Source organism: Columba livia, chromosome 27, assembly GCF_036013475.1.
Source record: "Columba livia isolate bColLiv1 breed racing homer chromosome 27, bColLiv1.pat.W.v2, whole genome shotgun sequence".
NCBI classification, from domain to species: domain Eukaryota; kingdom Metazoa; phylum Chordata; class Aves; order Columbiformes; family Columbidae; genus Columba; species Columba livia.
The window spans coordinates 1,748,887-1,766,238 of NC_088628.1; the positions used below are offsets into that span (position 1 = coordinate 1,748,887).

General features: G+C 54.6%; 3 protein-coding genes across 11 annotated transcripts in view; 2 read left to right on the forward strand and 1 right to left on the reverse strand.

The window, feature by feature from the left end:
* Positions 1-9,495, forward strand: part of CELF5 (CUGBP Elav-like family member 5) — a 27,381-nt gene extending 17,886 nt beyond the window's left edge. For 2 of the 6 annotated variants that reach the window (XM_065042190.1, XM_065042185.1), the window contains exons 5-13: positions 149-228; positions 1,179-1,325; positions 4,156-4,300; positions 4,742-4,888; positions 5,106-5,168; positions 5,256-5,339; positions 6,319-6,462; positions 6,573-6,737; positions 7,692-9,495. In XM_065042190.1, the coding sequence (XP_064898262.1) occupies positions 149-228; positions 1,179-1,325; positions 4,156-4,300; positions 4,742-4,888; positions 5,106-5,168; positions 5,256-5,339; positions 6,319-6,462; positions 6,573-6,709 (947 nt within the window). In that variant the 3' untranslated portion in view covers positions 6,710-6,737; positions 7,692-9,495. Of the gene's footprint in view, positions 1-148; positions 229-1,178; positions 1,326-4,155; positions 4,301-4,741; positions 4,889-5,105; positions 5,169-5,255; positions 5,340-6,318; positions 6,463-6,572; positions 6,738-7,539 lie in introns of all 6 variants that reach the window. The other 4 variants (XM_065042186.1, XM_065042189.1, XM_065042184.1 and 1 more) reach the window with 3 other exon arrangements.
* On the reverse strand, positions 9,442-13,965 carry HSD11B1L (hydroxysteroid 11-beta dehydrogenase 1 like). 4 transcript variants are annotated; one of them, XM_005511614.3, is made up of 8 exons: positions 13,767-13,965; positions 12,708-12,886; positions 12,119-12,249; positions 11,758-11,869; positions 11,301-11,392; positions 10,919-11,012; positions 10,270-10,435; positions 9,442-10,119 (listed from the first exon to the last, which is right to left on the reverse strand). In XM_005511614.3, exons 2-8 carry the CDS (start codon positions 12,790-12,792, stop codon positions 9,933-9,935), a joined length of 867 nt encoding a protein of 288 aa, XP_005511671.1. In that variant the 5' UTR covers positions 12,793-12,886; positions 13,767-13,965; the 3' UTR covers positions 9,442-9,932. The 4 variants fall into 4 exon arrangements, 3 of the variants coding, with proteins under 3 accessions (XP_005511671.1, XP_064898263.1, XP_064898264.1); XM_065042191.1 differs by lacking the exon at positions 12,119-12,249 and having other exon boundaries at positions 9,600-10,119; positions 11,245-11,392; positions 13,767-13,950; XM_065042192.1 differs by lacking the exon at positions 13,767-13,965 and having other exon boundaries at positions 9,600-10,119; positions 11,245-11,392; positions 12,708-12,799.
* A 41-nt stretch (positions 13,966-14,006) lies between these two features.
* On the forward strand, positions 14,007-17,165 carry MICOS13 (mitochondrial contact site and cristae organizing system subunit 13). The gene is made up of 4 exons (XM_065042206.1): positions 14,007-14,139; positions 15,728-15,884; positions 16,625-16,676; positions 16,950-17,165. Exons 1-4 carry the CDS (start codon positions 14,111-14,113, stop codon positions 17,045-17,047), a joined length of 336 nt encoding a protein of 111 aa, XP_064898278.1. The 5' UTR covers positions 14,007-14,110; the 3' UTR covers positions 17,048-17,165.
* The last annotated feature ends 187 nt before the right edge of the window (positions 17,166-17,352 follow it).

The following is a 17,352-nucleotide window of genomic DNA, read 5'->3' on the forward strand; positions in this document are numbered from 1 at the left end:
TCATCCTGTTTGTTCCCTGCTTGCTTGGGGTGGCTTTCCTTCGCCCCGCCTGAGACCCAGATCCCGTCTCTCGCGTCGCGATGGCGAGGGGCCGTTTCACAGCAGTCTTGTCTCTGCAATCTCCTGTGCTCTTTCTGTCCCTTTCCAGGCTGCGCTTTTGTAAAGTTCTCATCTCACACAGAGGCTCAGGCGGCAATCCACGCGCTCCACGGCAGCCAGACGATGCCCGTGAGTATAAGGCCAGGGTAGTGACCCTCTTCCTCATCCTCTTCCCGCCACCCTGTTGCAGGGACCTGCCCTCGCTCTCCAAAACCACGATGGGTTCAACGGCAGTTTCCAGCTCGTGTGGCTGTGGGGGGCAGGGGGGTGGGGTGTGCGCATCTATCCGTGCTTTTGTCTTTGTGAACCGTCCTGTGTCCTGGGCTGGTGTGTGTCTCTGTGTCTGTCCATACTGGTAGTGACACACACTATAAGGGCTAACTAACCCAGAGCCAAGAACCAGGCCATGAATTTGCATTGGAATAGTTCAGATCCGAGCGGGGCGCGGGCTGATTCAGCGCCAGGAGCAGTCAGGACCGCGGCGTCTGAGCGCGCTCCCCATCTTCTCCAGCTCAGGCAGCAGAGGAGGCCTCTGGGGCAGGTTGGGTGTGGATGGGGACGCTTTGTGGGTTCTCTGGGGTTGTGTAGCCGCAGCTGTGCCCTCTTGTGCCAGAGGAGCAGCAGCTGTGATCTCTCCCAATCTTTAACCCGGATTGGGGTTGGTAGGACAGTGCGGTGCTGCAGCAGGGGCGTTTCCAGCTGCCAGGAACCACTCTGCCTATCCAGCCCGGCTCAAGGTGGTGGAGAGACGGTGCTTGTGGCTGACGATGTCCTGGGTGTTCCTGGCTGCACCATCACCCGGTGAACGCAGCCAGGGATGTGTGCACGCACTTGTGCAGCTGTGCAAGGCTCAGGGTGTGAGGGGAAGGGATGGATGGATGGATGGATGGATGTGGAAGGGCACAGCCCAGGTTCCAGGCAGCTCCCAAGCACTTCCACACCAATATTTGCTCTTCTGCTCCTCTTCGGCTCCTCTCTGCTGCCTGTCCTGCCCTGTCCCACCTTGCCTGGCTGCTGCCTCGCTGTCCCATGGCCTCTTTCCCCCCCGCCTCCTCTCTCTGTCTCCTCTCTGTGCCTAGGGTGCCTCCTCCAGTCTAGTGGTGAAGTTTGCTGACACAGATAAGGAGAGGACCCTCCGGCGTATGCAGCAAATGGTGGGGCAGCTGGGGATATTCACTCCATCTCTCACCTTGCCGTTCAGCCCATACAGCGCCTATGCGCAGGCTGTGAGTATCATGGGGGGTGCGTGGGGGGAAACGCTGCCCTCTTGGCTGTGGGGCAACACCGTACTTGGGCTGGGAGACCACAAACGGGTCTCTCTAACAATGCATTAATGCTTCCCGGCACATGGGAGTTGTTCCTGGCTCGTTTCTCCAGTCAGCAGCCCAGTCTGTGTGTGTTTCTCTCCTGGAAGGGGTGACAGGAGAGGACCGGGACCTCCTCAGGGTGAGGTTGGGTTTCTCTGGTGTGCAGGCTGGTGGAGGTGGCTGGGAGCAGGTCGAGCATGACCCAGTGTCTTTCAGGCTTGTTTTGAGGCCGGCTCAGAGCGTGGTCGCTGGTGGGTGATGTGTGCCAGACACAGCGATCTGCCAGCGGGGCAGCTCCTGCGGGGCTGGGGCACAAATGTGTCTCTCTTTGGTTTTGGAGCCGTGAGAGCCCTGCGCCCAGGTTCATATGTTTTATTTCTCTGCTGAAATTCTCCCCGCATTGCACTCCTTGGCTCCCAGCGCTTTCGCTCTGGTGCGATGGGGGTTCGCAGGGTGCTGGGGATGGAGCAGAGGGTCAGAGGTGCCCCAGCAGTTCTGGCTGTGCATTGGATCTTAGTGAGAGAACCTCATTGCCTTGGAGGGATGGTGGTCATTGCCGGTGATGTTTGAGGTAGGTCCCAAACTCAACAAGTCCCCGATCAGCCGTGGTGGAGCATCTTTTGGGTCTGGCACCTCGATAACTGTCACTTCCAGGTCTCTGCTACCGAGTATAAAGGCCATGGCAGAGGCTCAGAAGTTGCTCAAGGTGTGAGAGGTGCTTTGGGTCAAAGAACTCAAAAGTACCTTCTGTTATCAAAAGTAATTTTCCAGGGAAGAAGTGCAGATAAACCTCATTTATGTGGACACCTCTGGCTTCAGTGGCCTCTTGATGTGTCTCCTGTTCATCTACATGGCAGAGAAGGAATTGTGTCTCATCTGCTGTTTCCTCTCAGTGAACCCCCAGAGACTGCCAAATGCCATTGAGGTGTGTGGCAAGAGAAAAGAGGTAAAACAGATAAGGTGCTACACTGCTGGTGAATTTTGGGAACCAAAGACAGAATTTGTCCGACACAGATTATTTGGTTCTTGGTGTGTAATGAGGCTGAGAACAGCTCTACCATCCCAAGCACCGAGGCTGGTTTGGAGGAGAGGCCCTTCCTGACCAGACACCAGCATCTCCTGCAAGGACCAGTCGTGTCTGTCCAGCCCTGTGATCCACCAGCCCCTCCTGAGGTCTGGGGTTGTAGCCGTGGGTGATCGTTTTGGTGGATCTGCTGTCCACTTGGGCATGGTGAAGGAGGCAGGAATGGGCTACACAGTGAGGGTTTACGGCAGAAAGCACTGTGTTAGCTTATGGTCCAGGGTGTGTAAGGAAGGAGAGCAGCCAGAGCTTCTAGACTTGGTTGTTAAGGTGCCCCCCAAATCTTCAGAACCTGCTGGTGACCAGAAGCCATCAGGCCTAGGCTGTGCTCCTTGCTTATCTGCCTCTTCTTTCTCCCCAGTTGTGTCTGTAAATTCGTTGCTATCTCCAATTCTCCACTGGCCTTCCTGCTCTGTGCCTTTGTTTTGGCTTTCCCCTCGACTTGAGATGCACTCTTTCAGATTTTTTCCCTCCTCTTTACTTTCCACTGGTTTTGATTCTCTCTCCTTCTTCCCGGGGCAGTGACCTGAGAGCTGATTGTTTCTTCTTTTGTGTTATCCCAGCCTTTGCTCTCCCTTTTCCCGGAGGAGAGATCGTAGCCAGTTCTCAAGTGCATACAGTGTCCCCATCAGAGTGAGAGGGTGTCAACCCTTTGAAATGCCGTCTAATATCTCTGGAAGTGGGGACGGGAGGGTTTCCTCGCTGGGGCTCCTTACAGCATCTCCAGATGTCCATGGGCGGCTCTGGGGAGCTGGGACCCCAGGGAAGCCGAGGGAATCCCAACGTTCTTCATGCTCGAGTGCTGCAGGGCTTGGAGTGGTAGATGCTGCGTCTGAGGTTCCTCACGGGCCCAGGAGATGCAGCTTAACAATTACGTACATGTTCGAATCAGACTGAGAGGACTGAGCGCTGCTGGGGTGAACTGGTGCATCGCAGGCATTGGTTCTTGCATTCACAATTTCATACAGCAACAGTTTCCCTCCCTGTCCCCCGCATGGTTGTGTGCGTACCCGAGTGAGCTCCGCGTGTCTCCCAGCAGCACGGTCTCCTTGTTGAGGCTGGGCAAGAGGAGAGGGATTTGGAACCCTGTTCCTCAAGGCAAAGCTGTCACCGCACTCCTGGTGCTGCCCCAGGAGAAGTGGCGGAGCTCAGGGCTGTGGTCGGGGTGCTGCGGTTGCTGTGCCCAGCAGGGCAGTGGGTGCTGCAGTCGCTGTGCCCAGCAGGGTGGTGGGGGCTGCAGTTGCTGTGCCTGGCAGAGGGTGGTGGGGGCTGCGGTCAGGATGCTGCGGTTGCTGTGCCCAGCAGGGCAGTGGGTGCTGCAGTCGCTGTGCCCAGCGGGGCAGTGGGTACTGCAGTTGCTGTGCCTGGCAGGGCGGTGGGGGCTGCGGTCAGGGTGCTGTGGATGCTGTGCCTCGCAGGGCAGTGGGTGCTGCGGTCGCTGTGCCCAGCAGGGCGGTGGGTGCTGCAGTTGCTGTGCCCGGCGGGGCGGTGGGGGCTGCGGTCGGGGTGCTGCAGTCGCTGTGCCCCGCAGGGTGGTGGGGACTGTGATCGGGGTGCCGCAGGAGCGGTGGAGGGAGCAGAGACGGGCAGAACAAGCCCCGGAGCCGCCGGTGGAGCGGAGCGAGCGCTGGGCAGCTGGGGGCCCTGACTGCTGCTCCTGCCTTGCAGCTGATGCAGCAGCAGACGACGGTTCTCTCCACCTCCCACGGCAGCTACCTGAGCCCCGGCGTCGCCTTCTCCCCGTGCCACATCCAGCAGATCGGTGCCGTCAGTCTCAACGGGCTGCCGGCCGCTCCCATCGCACCAGCATCAGGTGAGGGGCTGCGCTCGGCAAGTCCTGCGCTGCCAGCGAGAAGGACGCGGGTTCCCAGGGTTGCACCTGACTCTGAGTACAGCAGCGCTATTATTCATCATCACCATCCCACAGTAATAATATCAGTAATAATGCATATTGGATGTGAACGCCTGTCACAAGCAGGGCTATATCATGCCAGGTGCTGTACAAACCCAGATTAGAAATGTTCCATCCCAAAGCTCTGACAGCAGCCAGGAGCAGCGATGCTGCACGTGTTATTCTCACCGGTGCTGCTCCTCGTTTTGGGAAGGCACCAGCGCCAGGCTGTCACCAGCACCAGGCTGTCACCTCCACATGCCAACTAGAAGAGATTAAAAGCTTCACACTGAGCGGTTTTGTCAGGGAGGTTGCGCTCATGGGGTGTCCTCTCCTCTCCTCTCCTCTCTTGTCGCTCTGCAGGGCTACATTCACCGCCGCTCCTGGGGACAGCAGCCATGCCGGGACTGGTGGCACCCATTTCAAATGGATTCACCGGAGTGATACCGTTCCCGAATGGGCATCCAACCTTGGAAACAGTTTACACCAACGGCCTTGTGCCGTACTCAGGTACAGGGAGCAGGAAAACCCCCCAACCAAACCTCTGAAAAACACCCAGAGACTTCAGGAACAGCAATTAGCTCCTCTTGACTGGGTTCCCCACACAGGACACTTTTTCTAGCTCTGTACCTGCCAGGCACTGAGACTCACTTGGCAGGAGGGTGGGGAGAGAGGGGCAGAACGCGCGTGGTTCCCTTTGCTGTGCTGACGATGCTGTTCTCTGCAGCCCAGAGCCCTTCGGTAGCAGAGACGTTGCACCCAGCCTTCACAGGAGTCCAGCAGTACGCAGGTACCAGCTTCCCTTGTCTCCCCCAGGCCCCTGTGTGGCTGAGCAGATCCTCAGGTAAGCGGTTTGTTCTGTCTCCTCGCAATCCAGCCGTGTACCCCACCACCACCATCACCCCCATTGCCCAGAGCATCCCTCAGCCACCTCCCATCCTGCAGCAGCAGCAGCGAGAAGGTGAGGACCGGGGCGGGCACGCGTGTCCAGCCGGGGGGGAGCAGGGGTTTGTGCAGCTCGTCTGCACCGCAAACCGCAGAGACAGCGCTAATGTCTGTCCCTGATAATCCTGAACGTTGGAGGTTATGGAACCAACCGTGTCTGTGCAGTGACTGCACTGGACGGGCTCACAGGATGCATGTCGTGCAAGCTTTCTGAGCTCATGCCTGGCCAGATACTAACTACAATACAAAGGGGACAACAAGCACTACAACACCAAGCTTTGACACCAAAGGGTACAGTCAGCACCTTCCCTATGCAGGCAAGGAAAAGAGCCCTTCCTCCCCAGCTTTGCTAATGCGAGAACCACACTGGTACCAATCAAACCAGCCTCTCCAATGTGCTGTCCTCTCTCTTCGGCCTTCCCAGCCTCATGAGTTTGTTTTTTGGCTTATTTCAAAACTGGCCTGGACGGAGTTTGGAGGCGAAGGCGTTGGCTGTCTGCTCCTGCTTTGTACAGCAGGTGTACAGCAGCTCCCTGCGCTCACGGGGACCAAGGGAAGGGGAAGGCAGGACCAGGTCAGCCCGTCAATTGGCCGTGTGGCCGTGCAGGCTGTGGCCCATGGGCTGAAGGCAACTGCTGCAGAGCTGTGGGCAGCAGCACGTTCACACAGCGGCGTCTGCTGCTCCCGTGGCACCGGGAGAGCTGTGAACCAGGGGCTGTCACCTCAGCTCCTCCAGACACTCAGAGGGTTGTGTCCAGCGCCCTGTGTCAGAACTGGGCAAGCTGTGACATTCTGGCTCTGCATGTTGCCTCCCGGCTGCTCTCAGAGAGCCCTCAGAACTCTTGGTGGGCCAGAGATGGAGACGAGCAAGGGGAGGCCGAGGCAGCAGGAGACAGTGCTCGGGTTCTCTGCCAGTGCTGCGCTGAGTTGAGCCCATTTCTCTTCCCCTTTGGGGCTCTCTGTTTTGTCCCTCCCCGTTGCCCCCGTGCCTGCAGGTCCTGAAGGCTGCAATCTCTTCATCTACCATCTCCCTCAGGAGTTTGGAGACAATGAGTTGATGCAGATGTTCCTGCCTTTTGGCAATATCATTTCCTCCAAGGTGTTCATGGATCGTGCCACCAACCAGAGCAAGTGTTTTGGTGAGTGCCGACGCCAGCGGGCAAGGGAAGCGTCACAGATAACGAGGACGCTCGTGCGTTGGGCACAGCACCAAAAATGTTATTACCCATGCCTGCGTCCTGTCTTCCAGGCTTTGTAAGCTTTGACAACCCATCCAGTGCACAGACTGCTATCCAGGCCATGAACGGCTTCCAGATTGGTATGAAACGTTTGAAGGTCCAGTTGAAACGACCCAAGGATGCGAACCATCCCTACTGTCAGCAGTGAGCAAGCAGGAGTCGCTTCTGCAACGCAGGTAAAGCTGGCGCCATCGCGGCATGGTTCCTCCCATGGGGTGGGAGCTCGGAGCTGAACGCGGGGACACAGACAGGCCCGGAGATGGTGGTCAGGTCCAGCCAAGGGTCTAGATAGTCATCATCAAGTCTGTGGCAGAGGCCCAAGGCCAAGCTGGAGATTGGAATCTGCAGGTCAAAATTAGGATGGGATCTGGTGAAGGTAAACAAGGTCAGACATAGTCCAGTGAATGCCAGGCAGGTCTATAATGAGAACAATAAGCAGAACTGACACCAGCATAGGGAGGCAATGCAAGGGTTGGAATCCAGAAAATAAGATCCCTGGCCAGGACAGGTGGAGACTGGAGCACCAGCCCTGAGCTGGTCCATGGGCAGAAGCCACAGGTGAGGCTGCTCAAGGCCATTCAGACCCGTTAGTGCACTCAGGGCCCTGACAAGCAGATGGGTTCACATCACGCCTGTGGTCTCAGCAAGGTTTCAGTCTGACGGCGCCTAAAAGGGTTTTAAAAGCCAACAGCTTTGTTTCCAATGGTTCCGTGTGCCCCGAGTCTGCAGAGGATGCTTTCCAGGGTGAGAAGGGGAAATCCCACGATCCACGAGGATCACGGAGCAGGGATGAGGTGGGACCGCAGGCCCCAGAGGAGCTGCCTGGCGTGGGAGCCGCTCTGTCCCCAGCGCTGGGAGCAAGGGAGGTCCCGGTCCCTTCTCCTTGGGGTCACCTTCCTCCATATTTAAGCAACTCAGAGTCTGAGGTTTGCATAGCTCCTAATCTCCCAATTCCCTCCCTCCTCCCTTTCTATTCAGGTGAAGGGAAAGCCCAGAGGAAGAATTTCTGCTTCAGGTTGATTTACAGAGAGGCCAGTAACTTTATCAACTCTTTTGACACCACTTCTTTCCTTTCTCTGCTCCCCACCCCATCCTCCTCCTGCCCTCCTCCCAAAAACATGCGATTAAAGAGAAGACTCAATATCTGCCCAGCAGGACGGTTCTTGCCGCGATGGACTCGTGTATTTGCTGCTAATGTGGTGCATAGCAAAGGGACCAGAAAACCAGCAGCCCCTGGGGACCCGAACTCTTCCTCTCGGGGTGTGCCTGGAGTACATGGACCAAGAAAACCCACCGCTGTGTCTCTGGGTTACCGCAGTGATGTATGGAAACGTAGCTCTGTCCCTCCCTCCCTCCTGGCCCTTTCACAGATAAATATAAATATATATATATATATACACAGTCTCTATTTTTTTTTAAAGTGGCTCACAGGACCAAACTTTTCCATTCAGAGACTGACTCCTTGCAAGAGGGACTGGAAGTTAAGGGTTTGCCTTTACAACAGTGTCTTCTCAGATAGGCCTGAACGCTTTGAGAGGATGGACAGAGAGCATCTCTCTGCTCAGCATCAGCAAGAAAGATACCGACGTACCTCCAGGATTAGGGCCCGGCCGGCTGCTCAGCTCAATTCACTCGTCCACCAACGGGAGCGCCGGCCTGGTTGAGGATCTCAAGAGCTCAGTCCAAGGGCTTCTGCAGACAAAGCTCCTGGAGTGCGGTGCCAAAGCCCATCCTGAGCGCTCCTCCGTCGGGCTGAAGGCACAGGAGACCAGCCCCTTCGCCTCCAGGAGCCGTCCGGCCTCCCCGCACGGGCGCAGGTCTGTGTTCCGTAGCTCTCCACGGTAACGGAGCGTTTTCTCCATCGCGGCAAGAGAAGATGCGTGTGAGCAGGTGCGAGCTCCAAAGCGGAGGGACAGAGCTGCCTCCCCGCGTCAGCACTGACCCGGCGCTGGGGAGCGGGCAGCGGTGACTCCCAGACGAACGGGACGTTCTCTCCATCTGAATTGAGCAAGGGGACTCGCCCCTTCCACCTTCTGCAGAGCTTTCCCGAGCAGACACACGGACGGCGCGGTGGAAGGACGGTCGCCATTCTGGTTTGTAAACCCACCGCCCCCTCCAAGGCACGGATTATAAATTCTGCGGCATATATAGATAGAGATATACACGCTTAAACACAGAACGTAGCTCAGAGCTTGATTTAAAGCTCCCTGGGGGTGGGGGTGTCGTACTGACGAGGCACATCCCTTTAACGACTTGAAACAGTCTCTTTAGGTTGCGACCAAAATAAGGAAAGAAAACAACAAACACAAACCAGCCCCGCAAACCTCCTGAATCATTAGTTTCAATATTGCAGAGTTTGGTAATGTACCGAGAACATTCCCTTGTGTGTGTGTGTGTGTGTGTGTGTGTGTGTGTGTGCGTCTGCGCTTAAATGTGGTCAGAGGGTTGGTTGGTGGAAAAGAAGTTGATGCAATGGATAGTGAAGCAAAATGGGGGAATTGAGGTGCTTTAAGTACCTTCACACCTCAGCCGCCCCCTGCACCCGATGCGGAGTCGATGGGCGAAGCTGCGCGAGTCCGTGTGTTTCTATAGTCCATGTTTACGTATTGTAAATACCATTTTTATACTTAACATCTATTATGTATGTGATTTGTACAATGTACTTTATTTCTGCTACAAGTAATTTCATGAAGTTTAATCTAATTTTGGAAAAAAAAAAAAGGAAAAAAAAAGACCAACAACTGCAAAATGGGAAAAAATAAAAGGACTTGGGAAATTGCAGGTCAAGCTGGTTTAAAACAAGCGGTTTCTTCCATCACAATTACTGATGTGACTGTACAATGTTACAGGTACAAGTTTCGTCAATGTCACATTCCTCACTCTGGTCAAAAAAAATCTTAAATTTATTTAATAAAAGTTTTACTTGCTGAGTAACTGGGATTTTCCTTCGTGCGTTAGTTGCAGCCGCTCTTGGGTAAAGCTTATACATGGAGACAAAGGGAACTTCAACGTGTGACAGCAACACGTTACAAATTAGCTTAATTAAAATAGAGGTTAAAATTCTATTTATAGGAAGCAAGGAGGTTCGCGGAATGCACAAAACAATGAAGCGGTGGAGTGCACGGACATCGCGGGGTGTGCTGGAGCGGAGGAGCCGCGGGGTAAAAGCAGGTGAGGCTGAACAGGCGAGACGTGGCGGCTGAGACGGGGACAGGGGGACAAGCTGCCCGGTGTCAGAGCTGCGGCCGGAGCGGGAGGGGACGCACACCAAGAAGAGCCTCACGAAAAGGCGAAGGTTCCGTCGTCACCCGCTCCAGCTCCGCGGGACGCGGTGAGAAGGGATGCGGGACGGGAGAGGAGACCGAGCGTCCTTACGGGCTGCTGTAGTTGTAGTAACTCTGTAAAACCTGGTCGCGGTTACTCGGGAACAGAACCCAGAGCTGGCACACGTGCTGCAGCAACCACGGGTAGAAAAGCTCCTGCACCCGCATGGCTCCCCCGCGGATGATGGCGAGAGCGGCTTCGGGAGCGGGAGAAGCCGTCATGTACACTTTGCCCCTGGAAGGAAAGAGAGCCGGTCAGTCCTTGGTGTGCTTTGAACCGTGCAGACCGAGTCCTACAGGGCTGCACATCCAAACAGATGCACACACAGTCCTAAATACAGTCGCTGTGCGTGTTTCTCGACTCCTGTACCCTCCAAATACACACCTGGTGTTCTCCAGCGCCGTGGCGGTGTCGATCAGGCCCAGGATGCACAGGGTGACAGAGACGTTTTTCTTCTGCATGGTGAGCTCGTGGCGCAGCGAGGTGAAGAATCCGTCCAGCGCAAACTTGGAGGCAGAGTAAGAAGTGGTGAAGGGAGTGGGTATTCGTCCTGAGAGGAGAAAGAGAGTGGAAGACACCAGGAAAGTGGCTGTAAGGAGAGGAAGTGTGGGCAGAGACTTTGGCTTTGCCATCCTGCATCAACCCCTGTTCTGTTAGGTGTTTATTTCTAGTCACACAGACGCTTGGAAAATGACGCCGCTTTGTGCGAGCACGTCCCAGCACAAGAGCCACCACGTATGTGGATAAGGGGAGGAAATCTCTTCTAAGTCGCGCAGTAAACAGGTCACACGCCGGGCTGAAAAGCCCAATGTGACGATCCACCTGCAGAGTGGATCGTGGTCACATCCCATCACACGCCAACACATCTGGCGAGGGAAGAGCCAAGTTAGGGAATGCAAAGCGGCGCAGCGCGGGTGGTGTCGCAGGAAACAAGCAGCCAGCGCTCGCCGCTCTAAACACACGGCGGGAGGACGCGGAGAAGCACGATGTGCTGGGAACCATCGTTGCCACGCGGCCACTTGAAGACACTGACCTGTGAGGGAGGAAACGACCACCAGGGAGCCGTTGCTCCTCTCCAGGGTCTGAAGAGCCGCCGTTGCGAGGGCCACGTAACTGAAGAAATTCACCTGGAACGGCAGAAGTAGAAATGGAAGGAGCAAAAGAGTTGAGGAGGAAGGTCAGCGCGAGCCAGCAAGCCGGGGAGGTGGTGAGGAAGGGAAAGGAGCACGGCTTGGGTTTGCTTTTTCAAACAAATAGTGAGAAGAATAATCTCTGTGGGGATGGGGACAGACGGCGCATCCATCGGCCTTTCCGATGGAGAAGAGTCAGAGCAAAGGTGATTCCTGGGCTTTAACGTACGGATTTCTTTCCGAGAGCCAACGAGCAGCCCCTGGTTTCTCTCTGAGCCGTTTCACCTGCATGAGCCGGCGAGTGTATTCCACATCTCCATCCCACATCTGGAACCGGTTCGCAGCGATGTGGTTGAGCACCAGGTAATCCAGTCCCCCTGCGGGGGGGAGGAAAAGCAGGTAAAGCGAGGCCACCCCCCAACCAAGGGACTCCGGAATGCAGCGGCAGGGCCGGACCCAGCAGCCTCAGGAGGCTGGGAAGTGCTTTACCATGAAGATACATTCAATATGTCCATCTCCAAGGTGCTTTGCAGACTTCCAAAGTTATTTGTAACAGAAAAAATGATGTGCAAAAAGCATCAGGAACAGCACAAGGTTTAAAAGAAAGGTGTGAATTGACGGCTGCCGGCCTGGTCCCAGCACACACTTGTTTCTTAACACACCCACATCAGGAAAACCAAGAGCATAATGAAGTAATTAAGACATCAAATAATGCAAAGTCTGTTCTCTCTCCTTAGCTTACCCAGCTTTTGCACAGCAAACCGCACCACCCTCTCGGGCTCTGAAGGGGAAGACATATCTGCAGGGATATAAAGTATTTTCTTTGCTCCAAGCGTCTTGCATTTTTCTGCCACCTTGAAAATGAACACACATCCATAGATGAAACAATATAGAGTGTGGGGGGAAACAACTAGAAATAAGAGCACTGATTTTTCCAGCACTACAGTCACCGAAAGCCAATTCTGGACAGAGGCACTTTAAATCTACCATGGGGAGCTGATTGTGCATCCAGACGTTGTTTAACCGGACAGTTAAACAGAGGTAACTCGTAGAAGGATGCAGGTTCAGTGTACCCTGGGGACATACACCCACAGCAGTTTTACCTCCCGCAGCACGGCTTCCCTCCTCGCCGTCAAAACGATCTCGGCGCCAAAGCGGGAATAATGATACGCCATCTGCTCCCCAATCCCCGCGCTGGCTCCGGTCAGGAGGACGCGGGCGCCGGCCAAGCGCTCTTATTCATGGGAAAGAGAATAAAAGATACAGAAGTAAGGGAAGGAAGCAGAAGCGCCGCCCCGAGCGACTGGCGGAGCTCTGGAGCGGAGGGGTCAGCGCTGAAAGGTCTCGATGCTTCTCTAAAAGCAGACGAGGATTGACCTCCAGAAGCCACGAGTGCAGCTGCACAGCTATAAAGGTGGATCTTGACCCCGAGGAGTTTGTGATCAAAGGCAAACCAAGAGGAAGGCAGTGGCAAAGTACAGGTAATTTCCTTTCCCTTGTAAATGCTGTTAGAACATTTTGTCTTCCTCTTTGTTTCAAGCTCCTCTATTTCTGGGGCTGGAGCGTCGCTTTGGGGCCCCCCAGCCTGCTGGGACTATGGGCAGGAACGAGACCACCCATCAGAGCTTGGAAATGGAGCCTTTATCTCTAATGTGACCGATTTTGTTGGAACGAGCCCTCTGCTGAGCCCACCTGGGTCGAAAGGGTCTTTCCAGAAGAAAGCCAGGAGCGCGGTGACGACCCCCGCGGCACAAAGCGCCGTCCCAATCGCCTTCATATCCCCCAGCTCGTGGAGAACAAAGCGGAGTGTTCAAGCCGACGACTCCAGAAATAAATGGGAACACGTAACGAACTTCAGCGCCTGGAAGGTTCTGAGATAATACAGCGGGTATTCCTCAAGATGAGAAGTTTGCAGGTAGTTTGGGAACTCTTCTATTTCTATTCATTGTATCTATTTCTACCAACAGGGGACCCAGATCTAAGATTTGCTTCAAGGTGAATGAAACAACAACTGTGTTGTTTTGAACCTGTTTGGATTTTCTTAGGATTAAGGAAGAAAGAGAACCGCGCTCGCCCTGAGAACCGTGATGGTTTCTGAACACGACAGGGAACCCCGGCCAGGGGGTTGGGGCCAAATTTTATGTAAGCGTGTACAAAGTCTAAAAGGTTACGAGCTCTATTTAAAACAATAAACACAAGAGATGAAGAGAAGGGAAGGGAAAGGGAAGGGAAAGGGGAAGGGAAAAGGAAAGGGGAAGGGAAAAGGAAAGGGGAAGGGAAAAGGAAAGGGGAAGGGAAAAGGAAAGAGGAAGGGAAAAGGAAAGGGGAAGGGAAAAGGAAAGGGGAAGGGAAAGCGAAGGGGAAGAGAAAGCGAAGGGGAAGGGAAAAGGAAAGAGAAAGGGAAAAGGAAAGGAAAAAAGAAAGGGGAAAGGAAAAGAAAAGAGAAAGGGAAAAGGAAAGGAGAAGGGGAAGGGAGAAGGAAAGAGAAGGGAAAGGGAAAAGGAAGGGAAAGGAGAAGGGAAGGAAAAGGGGAAAGGGGAAGGGGAAGGAGAAAGGAAAAGGGGAAAGGGGAAGGGGAAGGGAAAGGGTCTTTCCCTGGCACTTCCCAGAGCTCTGAACCCAACCTCTATGCAACACGAGTCCTCTCTAGTCTACAGGAGCAAAAACCCCTCGTGTCGAACCTTACGGAACGTTCAGTTAAGGAGCTCTCATGCTCCCAGCTGACAACGTTAACCCCAAAAGAAGCCGCACCTCAGGAGAACCGGCACTTGTCGCTGCGCGGGGCGGACGCGGAGCAGCGGGCGGGATGGAGCCGGTCCCAGCAGCCCCGGCCGAGCAGCAGCCGGGCCCGCTCCGCCGGGACGTGACGGGCAGCGCGGAAACCGGCGACACGAGCACAACGGGCGGGAACCGGCGCTGGGACCCGGGAACCGCGGGGCGCGATGGCCCCGCCCCCCCCGCCCCTGCGCTCCCGAGGCCCCTCCCCCCGAGTGCCCTCCCGGCTGCCATGGCAACCGCCGAGCCGGGCTGCGATAGGTGGAGCCGCCGCGCTGCCCCGGCCACGTGACCGGCTCCCGAAGGCCCCCGCGGCAGTCATGGCCGCCCGCCTCTTCCCCGCCGTCAAGTGAGTCCCCGCGGCCGCGCTGCCCGGATAGCCCGGCCCGGCCCCCCCCGGGCCCGCATGCACCGCCCGGCCCGGCCCCCCGCGCACAGCGCGTCCCCCGGCTCTCCCGGGCCTGCTCCCGTGGCGCCCGGCCTTGCAGCGCTGCGCCCTTGACCTCCCTCAGCCGCCATGTCCGGCTGACAGGAACCGCCTGGTCAGGGCGGCGGGAACGCGTCAGACACAGCCCAGGGGAAGCCCTGCGGAGCTGGGCATGCAGCCCCCTCAGCGCTGGGCGGGAAGGGGCTCCTGGGAGAGCAGCATTAACACAGAAATCCCTTTTCCCAAAAATACGTGTGAGAACATGGATGTTTTTGTCCTGCCTCTCTCAACGGCGGTACCTGTCAGTGTTCTGCTGCATTAGTGCATCGGGCAAGTTTATGTGTGTGTGTGTGTTTGTTTGTTTGTTCCCCTAGGTGTACTGTAGTTTTTTTTAAAGGGGAAACCACTCTGCCCTGTGAATTTGAAAAAGTCAGTCTCCCCAGGTCTCTATAATGAAAAAGTAGCTAAAGGTCAAATATTCTGTCTCCCGTTGTGCAGGTTGCCCATCCAGAGTGGTGTTTGCAGCCCGTGCAGTCTGTGGGGAGCTTTAGGAGCCTGGGCAGTGCAGGAACAGGCCTGGCCAGGTGTTAACTGGGCTGTAATGAGCTTAACAAGATGCTGGTGTCTGTCAGATTAATCACATTACTTATTAACAAGGCAGCAAGAACCACATTACTAACAGGGATGTTAAACCCACTGCGAAATCATTGAGTTCCTTTTATCAAAGGAAATGCCAGTGATTCTCAGGCTTGAAAAACTGATACTTTCTCATTTTTTTCTTGAAAACCGTCCCTGATAAAATGTGGATGGGGATGGTTTCAAGGGGTTGATGTGGAATAGTTTGCTAGGAAGAAAAAGGAAGGTAGCTACGTATTTTTTCTGCCGCTTTTTGTCTGCAATAAGACATTACGGCAGCGTATTTGTGATTTCTTTCTGGACGCTCCCCCTTTGATGGTCACAGCTCCCAGGGTGCGTTGATGGCCCCTCAGCTCCAGAAGGACAGGGAACTGCTGGAGAGGGTCCAGTGTAGGGCAACAAGGATGATTAATGGAGTGGAGCATCTCCCTTATGAAGAAAGGCTGAGGGAGCTGGGGCTCTTTAGTTTGGAGAAGAGGAGACTGAGGGGGGACCTTATTAATGCTTATAAATATATAAAGGGGGAGTGTCAGGAGGATGGAGCCAGGCTCTTCTGGGTGACAACCAGTGACAGGACAAGGGGCAATGGGTTCAAACGGGAACACAGGAGGTTCCACTTAAATTTGAGAAGAAACTTGTTGGGGTGAGGGTGACAGAACACTGGCCCAGGCTGCCCAGGGGGTTGTGGAGTCTCCTTCTGTGCAGACATTCCAACCCGCCTGGACACCTTCCTGTGTAACCTCATCTGGGTGTTCCTGCTCCATGGGGGGATTGCACTGCATGAGCTTTCCAGGGCCCTTCCAATCCCAAACATACTGTGATACTGTGATAATCGTATTGTGAACTGAACTGTCGTGGTGTTCGGTTCTTTCAGGTTTGTCGTCAAGGGCAGCGTGGCTGGAGCCGCCGTGTTCGTGGTGTACGAGCAGGGGCTGCTGGGCAGCGGTGCACAGGGCGCTGAGGCTCTCCGGAAAGCTCGAGCGGCGCTGCCGCCGGCCATCCACGAGTGGACAAGTTACGTAGGCTGGGAGGTAAGGGCTGCGCAGATGGCAGCAGCCAGCAGCACAAACACGTCCTTTGAACGAGGAGGAGGAAACACTGGGGCGATGTTCTGGTTCCAGTAACGCTGGCAGGGGTTTTGCTGTTGAAGCTGGATTTCATGTTGAAAATATTTTGAGGAGGATTGAAATGGAAGGAGGATAAAATTTTAAATTTAGGGGAGAGACGTTGCTCACGGATGTTGTTTCAAAGGAGAAGGGGTAACTAGGGGATTGCAAATATGCCCTGCGAGATACTTCGCTAGGTAGTGCTATTCCTAAGCTGCTTTTGAAGGATCCTACATGCTATTAAAAAATTAATGCAAAGATCCTCCTCCTCATTTCTCAGGCTGCTTACAGTTCATCTGAAGAGGCCCTTTGAGTAGATATTAGTGTTTAAAATCCTCAGAACCAGAGGATTCTTTGCTCAAAGTTTGAAAAGCAGTTTTCATATTAGAGCGTATTCTAAACTAACAGGTAACTGTGAGGAGACAGGCGTGGAGATGAGTTCTCAGGAGCACCCAAGTGATAAGTTACCACTTCTGTACCCACTTTATACTGGGGGGAAGAGCAAAGTCCAGACTTTAAGCCTCATGTTTGATCCCTTTTGAGATTTAGGGAGAGTATGCACTCGGGTATCTTTGGGATGAGCTCAAGAGGCTTCTCCAAGGTGATGTGGGTTCTGTTATACGTGAAACCCCTCGAGTGCTGATATTTTCTCTCTCTCTTTCCAGCTCCCACCCACTCCAAAATTGGACTTTTCCCCCTCGGCTTCCTGGAACAAAGGTAAAATAACTTTCAACAAACTGTGAAAGGAGCAAGGGGCCAAGGGTGATGTAGCTTATACCGAAGCTGGAATTTCTCTGTGTCACAAATGCTACTGAGACAATAAACCTGTACTTGAACCAAGGATCATTCAGGCCTCGGTGTATTTGAAAGCTGAGATGGAGCTGGATTTTTCCCTCCATGTTTAAAGAGATCTGCAATGCTAGAATAATATTAGGAAGTTTGGTTTGAATGGCGCTGTTCTTGGGCTGACGCTGCTGTGTTTCCTTGCAGGAGTGCAGACAGTCATGTCCGCCCTGTCTGTAGCTCCCACCAGGGCCTGTGAATACACCGCGGAAGGCTGGAAGTACGTGAAGGATCTTGTCAAGTGAGCACGTTCTCCGGGGTTCACGGTTCTCTCCATCCCGTGTCTTTGGGATGACACGCAGTCCGTCCCGCTGGAGGGCAGCTCAGCCACGCAAGGGCTACAATAAAACCATTTGGAAGTTCCCTTTGTATCTGGGTTGGTTTTAGCGTACAGGCTGCGGTGCTTTCTGGCTTAGCAGAGGGTCCGCAGAGGTCAGGCGTCAGTTTAACGAGGCGATGGCGTGCGCTGAGGTGTGGCCCCTGTTCTACAGCTGCCAGACTCGCTAACTAAACAGATTATTTGGTTTTAAATTTTACCAGCTGTTGGTGG